The 12,573-nt window shown below is 55.3% G+C and overlaps 4 protein-coding genes across 4 annotated transcripts; 3 read left to right on the top strand and 1 right to left on the bottom strand.

Annotated features, from left to right (window-relative positions):
• Positions 1-1,032: 1,032 nt before the first annotated feature.
• PTSG_03895 (uncharacterized protein) lies at positions 1,033-1,617 on the top strand (the record flags this gene model as incomplete). The annotated part of the gene is made up of 1 exon (XM_004995572.1): positions 1,033-1,617. The coding sequence occupies one exon, from the start codon at positions 1,033-1,035 to the stop codon at positions 1,615-1,617; it is 585 nt and encodes a 194-aa protein (XP_004995629.1).
• Positions 1,618-1,687: 70 nt separating this feature from the next.
• Positions 1,688-4,459, top strand: PTSG_03894 (uncharacterized protein; the record flags this gene model as incomplete). Its single annotated transcript, XM_004995571.1, has 2 exons — positions 1,688-2,508; positions 2,593-4,459. The coding sequence occupies 2 exons, from the start codon at positions 1,688-1,690 to the stop codon at positions 4,457-4,459; spliced, it is 2,688 nt and encodes an 895-aa protein (XP_004995628.1).
• Positions 4,460-4,526: 67 nt separating this feature from the next.
• PTSG_03893 (uncharacterized protein) lies at positions 4,527-6,216 on the bottom strand (the record flags this gene model as incomplete). Its single annotated transcript, XM_004995570.1, has 2 exons — positions 4,527-5,476; positions 5,661-6,216. 2 exons carry the CDS (start codon positions 6,214-6,216, stop codon positions 4,527-4,529), a joined length of 1,506 nt encoding a protein of 501 aa, XP_004995627.1.
• A 567-nt stretch (positions 6,217-6,783) lies between these two features.
• PTSG_03892 (uncharacterized protein) lies at positions 6,784-12,291 on the top strand (the record flags this gene model as incomplete). The annotated part of the gene is made up of 1 exon (XM_004995569.1): positions 6,784-12,291. One exon carries the CDS (start codon positions 6,784-6,786, stop codon positions 12,289-12,291), a length of 5,508 nt encoding a protein of 1,835 aa, XP_004995626.1.
• Positions 12,292-12,573: the final 282 nt, after the last annotated feature.

Raw genomic sequence — 12,573 nt, 5'->3', positions numbered from 1 at the left:
CCTAACCCTAACCCTAACCCTAACCCTAACCCTAACGCCTAACCCTAACCCTAACCCTAAGCCTAACCCTAACCCTAACCCTAACCCTAACCCTAACCCTAACCCTAACCCTAACCCTAACCCTAACCCTAACCCTAACCCTAACCCTAACCCTAACCCTAACCCTAACCCTAACCCTAACCCTAACCCTAACCCTAACCCTAACCCTAACCCTAACCCTAACCCTAACCCTAACCCTAACCCTAACCCTAACCCTAACCCTAACCCTAACCCTAACCCTAACCCTAACCCTAACCCTAACCCTAACCCTAACCCTAACCCTAACCCTAACCCTAACCCTAACCCTAACCCTAACCCTTTTTTTTCACGCATCCAGCTCGTGTCCTCAGTAGTCGGAGGAGGGTGACCATACGCTCTGAGTCAAGCCCATAGTTTTGGGTCCCCCCACTCACTGATACTTTAGATACCCTTATATAGCTGAATTAAACCCGACCCGCTTTCAAGACGAGGTCAGGTGGGGAGTTTGGCTGGGGCGGCACATCTGTAAAACGATAACGCAGGTGTCCCAAGGTGAGCTCAATGAGAACAAACCTCATAAGGATGTGGAGTAAAAGGACAAAAGGGATGGGCAGAGAGTCATTTGAAAAAATGACCTATCCCCTAACCCCTAACCCCTAACCCCCTAAACGTGACCAGCGCGCGTGGGCATTCCCTAACCCGTGCGTGGGCTTGGGGTTAAGCATTTTCACCAGCGTGACAACTACTACCACACCAAACACCATGTCAACTACAACCTCAACGCAGACCAGTGAACAACCACACTCACCGTCTGCCTCAGCTGACTTGACTGAACGCAGGTCCTTTTGGCTTCGCCTGAGGGAAGGATGTGTGCGAATCGGGGGAAGCATCAGAGGCATGTTCATTGAGCTCTCATGCGCCTGCAGATCGCGCGAGGTATGTTCCCTTGCTCAACTGCTATTCGGCATTTAACAAACACCTCACTTTTGCTCGTCGATCCAGCATCATCTCACAATGTCGCGTAACATCATGCCACTCGACCAACTTCTGGTGGAGCAAAGTAGGAACGACGACGTCTCCTGCGATCAGCAAGATGCTCCCGAGGACGAACCTGCTCAGGAGACAGCAGAAATCAACCAGAACATGGAGACCGATGTGAGCACCCACTCCGACACGCAGACCGTGCAATCCAACAAAGATGACACCAATGACAAGCAAGATAGCCAACCCAACAAGAAGGCCAAACGACAAATCAGTGATCGGCAGCGCAAGGCACTCGAGCAGTCTAGGAACAAGAAACAGGCAAAGGCACAGGAGCGACGAGAGCGTGAACGCCGCGAACACTTTGAAGCCATGAAAGAACACCGCATGCAGGAACTGGATGACTTCTTCAAATCTCGCCTCCCAAACTACCTTGAAGACTTTCTGAAGCAGAAGAAGGCAGTATCGCGGGAGGCTTCCGCATCATCATCATCATCATCTTCCCAATCGCAGCGGCAGCCTAAGCCAACACAACACCGACATGCCCGTCAGCCTGATCGTGCTATGCCCCCACCCCGAGCCCCTGTCAACAAGTACTCCAAGCTGTTCCGCAGGTGAACAGGCTGAAACCCAATAAACACTTCATCCATTTTCAACACTAATTAATACACAACAAGTGAGCAACGGCATGAGCGATAAGAAGCCAGACACGGTCCCGCGCATTGCGCACCCAAACACACGGAAGGCAGACGAGGCTCGGAAAAGGCAGATCAAACAGAAGATGGGCCTCGTCGAGCCAAAGAACCTACCAACGCGTGCCATCCACCCGGTCAACGTCAAGAAGCACTCCCTCAAGCGAACCGTCGACGTCGAAGGCGGTCCCCTTGACAAAGTACTCCCAGGCATCGTCCTCGTCCTGGGCACAAGCATGAGCGGTAAGACCACGTGGATCATCAACGCAGTTCTCCAGAAGGCAATCTTCGGCAAGCTCTTCGACATCCTTCACATCGTCTCCCCCACAATCGCTGTAGACGACGCCTACCAGTACCTGATTGACATGCCCGAGTCCAAGCTGCACCAAAACTTCACCGACGACACGATGAAGCAAATCACGGGCGCAACCACCGAGGCCAAGCAAAATGGTAAAGAACTGCACCAGGGCCTAATCATCGACGATGGCGTGAGTTCAGATGTCAGCAAGCGGGGAAACCCAATGCAGTCATTCGCCAGCGTCGCCCGCCACTACACGGACATGACCCTCATCTCAACACAGGACCTTCGCGCAACCGCTCTCCCAAAGTTCCGCAACCAGGTACGCCTCTACGTCATCATGCGTAAGAGTGCAGAGACCGACAGGCGAAACCTCTTCCGCGAGCTCGGTGCTTACTTTGGAGGCGAGAAGAACTTGGAGCGTCTGTTCAAGGAGGCAACCGACGGAGATGACCCCTATGCATTCATGCTCCTCAATGTTCCCAACCAAACTGCTTGGAAGGGATTCGACGAGATCCTGTACTCTGCCTATGACCAAACCTTCTGATCTGTGCACATGTCATTTTTCAATACACGTTTCCCGCCAACATCCAACATGAGCAGGGCAATCAGCACGCAGCACCACAGTGTGAGAAATGGCATCGCATCACCCACACACAAGGTCATCTACGATGTGATCAGTGGCACCAGCTTTCACAACACAAAGTCCGTAAAGAGAAAAGGCAAAAAACGTAAGCTCGTCCGACGCCCCTTCACATCACAAGCATCCGGAGGGCATGTTGGAAGCATTGCCATTGGGGCCGCTGCAGCAACTTCTGCAACAACCAACCCTTACCTTTATGCGAGCAGGAACAGCTGGGGGCCAACCTCTTCCCGCAACACGCAGCAACGGACAAAGGCGACATATGGTCCTGTGAGGTATGACAAAACCCTGGGCTCCGATGTTCGGCGTGGTCCCTATGGCGCAGAAGCATACAGCAAAGAACTCGGGCGTTGGATGCCGCTCAGCTCACGCGGGCGCCCTGTAAGACGGGAATACGCCAGGCCAGACGACGAGCTCAAAATGGACGTCCGGGATGAATCCGGCGTGGGTCATCAGAGTATGAGCGCACAGTTGATCAAAGACAGGATGAGAAATGCTTATGTCCAGGACGCGTACGGACAGAGCTCACAGTCCCTCGATGAACTCCTGAACACCGGGTACATCGGGCAGCAGACGTCCGCACCATCTCCCACTCAGACACTCTCGGATGCGCGCGAACTTACATCTTCCACCGTCAAGCAGGTCGGCGAGCTCAAGAACATGACTGATGTCCACCGAGAGAACCTGATGAAGGCACTCAAGGCAGGCGGGATCAATGACCAAACGACCACACAGCTAGCACTGGATGCGCTTAATCGGCATGGCACAGATTACCGCAGCGTGGACTACGACAGCCTCATAAACCAAGCACGCCAGGATGCACCGGCCCGCAAGATCGATCAGGCACGACAAAAGGGAGAAACCCAGTACTGGCTCAAGTCCACCCGATCCATGCTTTCTCACCTTCCAGAGTCCAACGACAAGTATGCCATGCAGGCTACGCTTGACGCCATTGCATCTGAGAGGGACGCGCAGCAGCAGGACAGTATGATGAGCTCATTCGACGAGGATCACCGAAAGCTCCTGCAAGACAGCAAGCGAACATACGACGCTCAGCAAGCACTCACGGAGATTGAGAAGCAGCGCCCTGCACCAAAGCCCAAAATGCGCACCAGCACCACACAAACCAACACACCGAAGGTCACATCAACCGAAATGCAGACAGACGAGGCAGCAAAGCCGAAGCTTACCAGTCAAGGCATCCAGACCAACGCGGTGACAACATCAACACAACATATGCAAACAGACAACCCCGCAACCACCACACAGGGCATGCAGACACAGACCACATCAACATCAACTCAGTCAGCACAAACACAGCAGCCACCAAAGCCACAAACCGCATCGACCTACGTAGGTACAGATGACCTCGACGCCCAATCCATCGCCAAGGAGGTCACCCCTCCAATTGTCTCCCTGCAGCAGCATGCAACCCAATCAACACTCAGTGAAGACGCTAGAGCACAGGCGATTGAAGAACGCCAGGCAAAGTATGGCAAGGCCCCTCCAAGCGCGCGTGTCAAGGAGAGTCGCACCAAGAAGAAGCAGCAGCAAGCTGAGCTCCGGAGTCAGCGCCGTCATGAAAAGCTTGATGCCAGCAGGAATATCAACGAGGCATTCGCTGAGCCGGAAGCACCACCGCCCCAGCAACCTGTGCGCCATGAGCGACGCCGAGCCAAAGAAATAGGTGTCGAACATGATGAGGATGATGGTCGTTCTACAAAAGCACACAAGCCGTCCCACGATACCACCGCAGCGCAAGTGAGCATTCCAGACACCGCTGCACCATATGCCGATTTCGGGGATGAACCCGATGTCATGTCATAACTGCGAGAGTATGCGTTTATTGTACCTTACTGAAGTCAACCGATGAAATAAAGCGATGACCATTGCATTAGGCGCGAGAGAGCGACACATATGCGTCAAGGTCGCCCGTGTTTGCACCATCAGTGATCTGAAAGCGAACCCACTCGGCTGCCAGGTCATACGTGGAAAACACCTTATCCTCTGTGCTTACAGTGACTTCTGCGAGATGAAACCAGAGAGAGGGGTTGCTGTCCTCAGGCGAAACCTGAAGGCGGTACGTAAAGGACGGTGTGTTGGATGAGCTTGCGTACACTGTGACGAGGGAGAACCCGTTGGCATTGATGGGGTCGGAATTGGTGAAGGTGCCTGCTGCAACTGCTCCAGTGTGTACGAGGGTGGAGTTGGTGGTGAACTTGCTGTTCATCGTCGTCAAGCTGGTTTCCGTAGCTGCCCCCGTGGGAAGTGGGAGGGGAGCCTGCAGCGTGCTCCGTATTGTGTCCAGAGTGGCTTCTGTCGCCACCGTGTTTTCCATGGATAGTTTGAAGGCATCCAGTGTGGTTTCCTTCGCTGCGTTGTTCGGAAGCGGCAATGGGTTCACCAGCTGATTCTTGACATCCGCCAACGTCGCCTCAGTTGCAGCGCCCGTGGGTAGCGGAAGCGATGCTGCCTGGATGTCTAGGGTGCCCTCCACAGCGGTCTTCACGCCCGCAAGTGTGGTCTCAGTTGCAGCGCCCGTGGGCAGCGGGAGTGAAGTCGCCTGCACGTCGAGGGTCCCCTCCACAGCCGTCTTCACGGCGCTAAGCGTGGTCTCAGTTGCGGCACCCGTGGGAAGCGGTAGCGACGTTGCGCTCACAGACACGGTTCCCTCCACGGCATCCTTCACCGCAGAAAGCGTGGCCTCCGTCGATGCGCCTGTTGGGAGTGGAAGGCTGCTAGCGCTCACGGGCTGGGTGCTGGCGGACGAGTCAACCAAAAGCTTGCCATCAGAGTTGGTGAGCAAAGTGCGAAACTCCCGCGTGTCATCCCTCCCAAGCACCACTGTAGTGGTTTTAGGGACTTTGGCAGGGTGTTCAAACGATATGGCTGTACGACTCATGTTGAGCTGTTTACTTCTTCGTGAACAGCAGGGTGCAAAGAAAATGACACCAGGAAGCACAATGCACTCAAGCATCATCGCAGGGAGTGATTTCCTTCACAAACAGGGAGCAACCAAGACGCTCACCATCATGCTTGCGTGAGAAACGAATGTCTCCCCTCACATTGCAGGGCACGCCGTCGAGCTTGGGGTCCGCTGTGTCCAATCCCCAGGTGAGGCGGATGTTGACAATGTCGTCCTTGGGCCAGGTGATCTGGTACATGTCTGGATCGATGCGCTCCAGGCAGCCCCTAAGGGTGCCCATCATGTCGGCGGCTTGCACGGGAACGTCGGGGGTGCTCTTGGCCACCTCAGCCACGGCAGTGCGGATGGTGCCCTTAGTACCGCGCTCCTCCCAGGTATCGGGCTTGATGTAGACGTCGGTGAGCTTGATCGGGATGCTGGTACGCTCTGGATAGTCGTCAGGCACAAAGCGAGGGATCTTCTTGGGCCCGCTCATGCCGTGGTAGCTGCTCTTAAAGAAAGCCAGAAGCTCATCTGCATTGTCGATAGCAGGCATCGCCTTGCGCGTGGGCTGGAAGCCAACAGTGACGTCGTCAAAGTTGGGCCGACCAGCCTTGCGCTGCTGGCGTGGGCGAGAGGTCGGGGCCTTCACGGGCAGACGGGGGATGCGGGCGCTCATGGTGAACTTGGTGAACTTGGTGACTTGAACTTGGTCCTCGGGCAGTGTCTTGGCTGGCTCAAATGAAGATGGAAAATGAACATCCACACCCCACCCTCAGCCATACATGGTCAGCTGGTGTACATTGTCGGCAAAAACTGTTTATGTACATCTTCCATGAACATTCGGTATCGCGCAAGAACAACGTATTTCTTCGTCCACTCGTCGAGTTGTTCTATTTCTGGTAATGTATTGCATCATAGCAAACCTAGCCAGTCGAAAATTTACCATAATTATTCGATGAGTCATCGCTACCCCTCGTTTTCTTCGTTCACTCGTCGAGTTGATCTATTTGTGACAATATATTGCATAATACCAAACCTAGACAGTCGAAAATTTACCATGATCATTCGATGAGTCATCGTTACTTCTCGTCGAGTATGTGCAGTTATGGTAACTCATAACTACCTGTCGTTGAGCACTCTGGGCTGGCGCAACTTTGGTTGTTTGCATCGACGCCATTTTTTCTCTGACATCAACTCGATCAACAACCATCCCGCCTGTTTGACAGTTCTGCAAAAGGTTACCATGCCGACGCGTCAACCTTACCATCCCTTCGCAGGAGATGATGATGGTGGTGATGTTTGGGATCTGCCCTTACCACCTTATCAACCCTTCCCAGGAGACAATGATGGTGATGATGTTTGGGACCATTGGGACCTGCCCATGCCACCAGCACCACCGCGACCACCACCACCACCGCCACGTCCCATGCGCCCTGACATGTCACCACCACCACCACCCGAACCCGTCATGGGGGCGACGACGACACCAGCACCACAAGAATTCATGGACGAGGCCGACGATGAGGAGTTCAACCGCCTTCTCTACAACCTCGCTGAAGCTGCGGAGAGCACCCAAGTAACCAACGGCACAACTATCATTGCTACCGCAGAGCAGGCTGCCGCCCATGCTTCAAACATCCAGCACACCCACGCCGCCAACTACGCCATCAACCCGGATGCAGCTGGTCTCACCCACAATTTTGAGGTCGTTGCCCCCGGTGCAGCTGTACCCTTTCGCGCTGTTGCCGCAGACGAGCAGGCACCCACATCTGACACGGTCCAGACTAGCTCAGACATCATCATCAACTCTCGCCGACACTTCCAGGAGCAGGTCATGTACACGTTCACAGCCAAGATCAACTCCATGCAGCTGCTGCAGGACAACCTCACTGAGATGATGGTCAACGGTCGTGAGACCATGAGCCAAAACGATTTGCGCACGCGCGTCACTAACGCCTTCGTCAACGCCTACATGCGCGAGCGCCCCCTCACCGCATCATCCAACATTGTCATCGCCGGCGACGTACACTACAGCGTCAACCGCCTCTCATCAGGCGGGGGACCGGAAACACGCGCACCCGCCGAGCCGAGCGGACGCGTGCAGCAGACAGTGCGGGGTGGTGACTTTGATGCTGTTCGACAAGCTGTGACGTCCCATGTTTCCGGCATGCTGGACACGACGATGTTGTCTATGTCGAGCTCTGACGTGGAACTCGAGCAGGTTGTCATCAACATCTCCATGGATGGCGTGCGCACTGGTGCGGGGGTGCCTCAGGACTTGGCCGACCGACGCGCGTTCTATGAGACATTCAAGATTTGTTTCGGCGCAATGGATGTGCCTGCCAACCCAGACACGGGTGGCAAGGAGATGCGGCTCGGGCAAGACATGTTCTGTCCTGTCAACAGCGGGGCCGATTGCTTCTACCACTGCCTGTACTACCACATGGCGCGGAACGGTGTTAGACGTGCTTTCAAGAATGCGCACGTTGACGCCATGCACTTGCTCAGCGGTCAGCCTGTGCGCACAGCCACCAAGGATTTCCTGAACGCCAGCGCCCGCGTGAACCAGAATCTCTCCCGCCACATGGTCACCTCCCACATGCTTCGTTTATGTGACCAGCAGCTTCCGGACGCCTTTGCGGAGAACACCCGCGGCGTCTGCATCGAGGACGTCTTTGAGATGAGCATTCTCGCACTCAGCCCGATTATCACCTTTGATCTCAACCGAGACATGCGGCTACTGCCAGAGTTCTCCGTGTTGCACCACGAGCTGCTTCGCGTCCTGCGCCACACCCCGACCGACGCCTCCATTCAAGAACGGTTTGACTGGTTCATGACCAACTGCCGCGGCGAGGATGGCTTGCCCAAGTTCTCGGACGCTCCGCATGTGCCGGCGGGTCGCCTTTGCATGACCCAGCGAATTGCAAGGGACAGCCCGAGCCGTGCCACGCTTGGCGCGAAGCGGTTTCTCGACATCCCAGGGGTGACGCTGGAACGGATCCGGCTCTTCGGTGAGCAAAGCCCACAGCATCAATCGCAATTTCTTGCGGAGAAGGACCGCGCCGTATGGCTCGGCTTCAACAGCAGATTCTCCCACTTCATCGACTTTGCCAAGAGCACGCGTGTGAAGGTGTGGGTGCAGAACGTGTCGAGCTCCTACAATGGCCTTGGCAAGATGAGCATGTCCTCCCGTACTTCATGGATCTGTGTCATCTGCGGGCTTGTTATGGAAACGGCCAGATCGAAGCACAAGTGCATGAGCAGACGCTGCGCAACATGCCGCCAACACTTTGGGAGTCTGGACGCTTACCTCTCCCACGACGAGCGACGTCGGAACGAGTATGCCGATGGACGTGTACGCGAGTGCAGCGTCTGCCGAAAGCGCATCAGCAACAGCTGCTTTGACAAGCACCATGACGAGTGCTATCAGCGCAGCCTTCGACAAACGACGGACGAACACAGGGCAAGTGGCGAGCACGTGGTGCGCTGCAACTTCTGCCATTCCATGGTCACGTGCAGCGGCGACTTCACCATGGACACACACTACCACACAGACTGCCAAGGGCGGCAGCGCAAGGCCAAGAGGTGCTCGAAATGTCACGTCGCACACCCAAAGCAGCAGCCGTGCCGAATTTCGAGAATTTCCAAGACGACGCAGCTGGAGTGGGAGAACACGGATGTCTACGTGTGGGACATTGAGTCTTGCACAAAATCGGTCGACGGAAGCACGGTGCACGTCCCCAATTACATCCATGTTCGCCTCCTTCCAAGACCAGACGTTACTTGGGAGAGCGACCCTGGTGATCACCGGAAGCGAGGAGCAAAGCCCACGATCAACCTGACTCAGGAGGGGTGCGACGCTTCCACAACCCTTACGGAGCGAGAACGCAAGACACAGGAAGAGTGCGAGCGCAAAGCACTGCTGCACTTCAAGCAGGATGAGAACGAGTGGGAGTTTGATGACCTCACCTACTTTCTCGAGTGGGTGCACAAGCTCGCGCGGAGATCGGTGTTCATCGCCCATAACAGCAAAGGTTATGACGCCTTCCTGCTCAAGACGGCTGCCATTCGCTCTGGGCTCTATCCAGCATACGAGCATGGCAGTGGGCAAAAGCTTGATGGCCTTGGGTTCAAGGTGACTGCAGAAGACGAGAACAGCGGGCAGGTGCGAACCATCACCGTCTCCTTCATCGACTCCATGAACTGGTTCCCAGGCCCTCTGAGCAAGCTGCCGGTCACGCTGCAGTGCATCAACCGCGACGTGAGCAAGGACGTCTTCCCGCACTCCTTCCACACCTCGGAGCATCAGCACTACGTTGGCACACTACCTGCACGCGAGCACTGGGGCGACATATCTGATGGTGATTGGCAGGCGCTGTGCTCGCGCTTTTTCACCGACAGCGCGCACATGTTCGCGTGGCAGCAAGTGCTGTGGGAGCGCGGGGAACAGCAAGAGCACATGTCGTACGAAGAGCAGACACAGTTAGCCAGGGAGGTCAATTTCGACAAGCAGCCGTTTGACCTGCGCGAGTACATGAAGTACTACTGCAAGGAGGATACGCGCGTGCTTGGGCTTTGCATGGCGGTGTGGCGCTACATCAGCCTGCGCTCGTTTTCCGTTTGCCCACTGATCAAGAGCACCACGGCTGCTAGCTATGCCATGCATGTGTACCGCAGCTGCTTCTGCAAGCCGGAAGGCATCCCAACCCTGACTCGGTTTCACGAGGAGCTAGCCAGACAAGCGTATGCTGGCGGTCGCACGGAGAAGCTCACACCCTTTATGTGTGTGCGAGAGGACGGCCTGGACGACATTATTGGAGACCTCCTCAGCGACGACGAGCGGCAGAAGCATCTCGACGCATGCCGCAGTCGCTATGGCAATCGCCCTCGCCTGTCGTACATTGATGTCACGAGCCTCTACCCCACAGTCATGTTCTTCGACAGGCTGCCGTGTGACCCACCACAAACATACGTGAGCCAGCTATTTCTTGGCACGCTGCTGCCGCATGAGCGACGACAGTATGTGGCACATAAGGCGAAGCTTCTGGATGAGCTTCCCGATGGGTGGGAGAACCAGGAAGGCATCGTCATGGTCGATGTGAGGACCAAGCCCGCGTCGGAGCTTCCCGATGATTGGGTACCGCTCGTTGGCACCAAGAGCACCACCACCAACGCGCACAACGACAAAGACCGAAAGTTTGTGTTTGGCTGCATCGAGCATGCCAAGACGATGACCCTCACCATGTTCGACTTTCGACTGCTGCGCGATGACCCGAACTACTTCATGGACACCATCTACCGGGTCGACCTCATGGGCAGCGGCAGCAAGGACATGTTCAAGGAGTACATCAGGTTCCTGTACAAGATGAAGGAGGAAGCGTCTGAGCCACCTGCCAACAGAGAGGAGGCTGAAGCGTTGGCTGACCGCGTGCGGCGAGAGCTGGACGTTGAGCTCTCTGTCGACAAGCTCATGGAGAGCGAGAACAGTGGGCTTCGTGGTCTTGCAAAGCTGCTGCTGAACTCGCTCTTTGGCAAGTTTGGTCAGCGCACGCTCACCAAGACAGAGTGGATGAGCCTGTCGGAGTATGTGGATTTCCTGAAGACCAAGGTTGTGCGCCACCCCTACCGCTATCGGCTCGCGAATCGGCGCATCTACGGTGATCCTGAGCATAGCAATGGCGACTTCAACGCGCGCGTGCGCGTGAGGTACCTGGACATTGAAGACGACAGCACCCGCCTGCGCACGAACGTCGCCATTGCCGCATACATCACAGCTATTGCCCGCAACCGACTCGTGCAGATGATGCGCGCCCTGCAGCAGCTCGGTTGCGCGCTCGCCTACTGCGACACGGACAGTCTTGTGTTCATGGACCCGAACGGCCGCACGTTTGAACAGCTCAACAGTGCCCTGCAGACCATTGGCTCGCGATGCGAGATTGGCAGCATGCTTGGGCAGTGGAAGCCAGAGTACGAGGAAGGGAAGCACGAGCTTTTGGAGTGCGCGCAGATTGCGGCAAAGACGTACTCGCACAAGGTGCTCTGCGTCAACGGTTGCTGGGACAAGAAGAAGAACAAGCCGAAGCATCAGGCGGGTGAGCTGTTCTACACTGTTAAGTGCAAGGGGATGCCAGTGAAGAGGAAGAGCGGGCGCACAACGGATGTACAAATTCCAGGCATCAACCAAACATATTTCCTCAAGGACGAGAAGGATTGGCACTGGGCATACAAGCAGATGGTCTTTGGACAGGCGCAGCAGGTGCAGATCAGGCAGATCAACGCAGCCAACTTCGTGCGCCGACATGGTGACATGTACATGGAGCGACAGGCAAAGTCGTTCACCAGGACCGGCAAGGACAAGCGTGTGATGCACCCGGATGGACCCCTGTTGCCCATGATGCCGCTGACAGTGCAGCATGCTGGGGTGGATGACGAGACACACCCAAGCAAGAAGGCAAAGACTTTCTATGAGGAGCGACGAAGCACAGCACCGATGGATGTTGGCCGCGTGATTGATGAGATTGCACCTACAGATGAGAGCCTGCAAGCACTGTTCACAAGCGAGACAGGCGACGACACGCTCGCACACATCTTGGAGCAGGTGAACGAAGCCTCGCTCATGCAGCACGCCGAGCTGCCGTCCCCGCCGCCGTGGGAGCAGCCTGAGGGTGAAGATGGAGAGGAGGAGGAGGAGGAGGAGGAGGGGGAGGAGGGACAGCCCGCTTATGCTTACACACATGCACCCGCACTGTGAGGGTGTGCAGCACCAGTAAACACAAGATCAGAAAATTATGTAAGATTTTGCAAATTTTCGTCAGTAGGGAATTTGATTATGATTTGCTGATATTTATGTAAGATATTGCAAATTTTCGGCAGTAGGGAATTTGATTGTGAGTGGATGAATTTTATGTAAAATATTGCAAATTTTCTTTACTGGGTCAAATACGCTACCATATGTCGTTATATGGCTCCTAAGGACTACTACGTCACTATACGCTACTCCGTTGAGAAAAATTGTTTTAGTCTTTTATAGGTA

Source organism: Salpingoeca rosetta, assembly GCF_000188695.1.
Source record: "Salpingoeca rosetta unplaced genomic scaffold supercont1.8, whole genome shotgun sequence".
Lineage (NCBI taxonomy): Eukaryota > Choanoflagellata > Craspedida > Salpingoecidae > Salpingoeca > Salpingoeca rosetta.
This window is presented reverse-complemented; position numbering and strand designations above follow the sequence as displayed.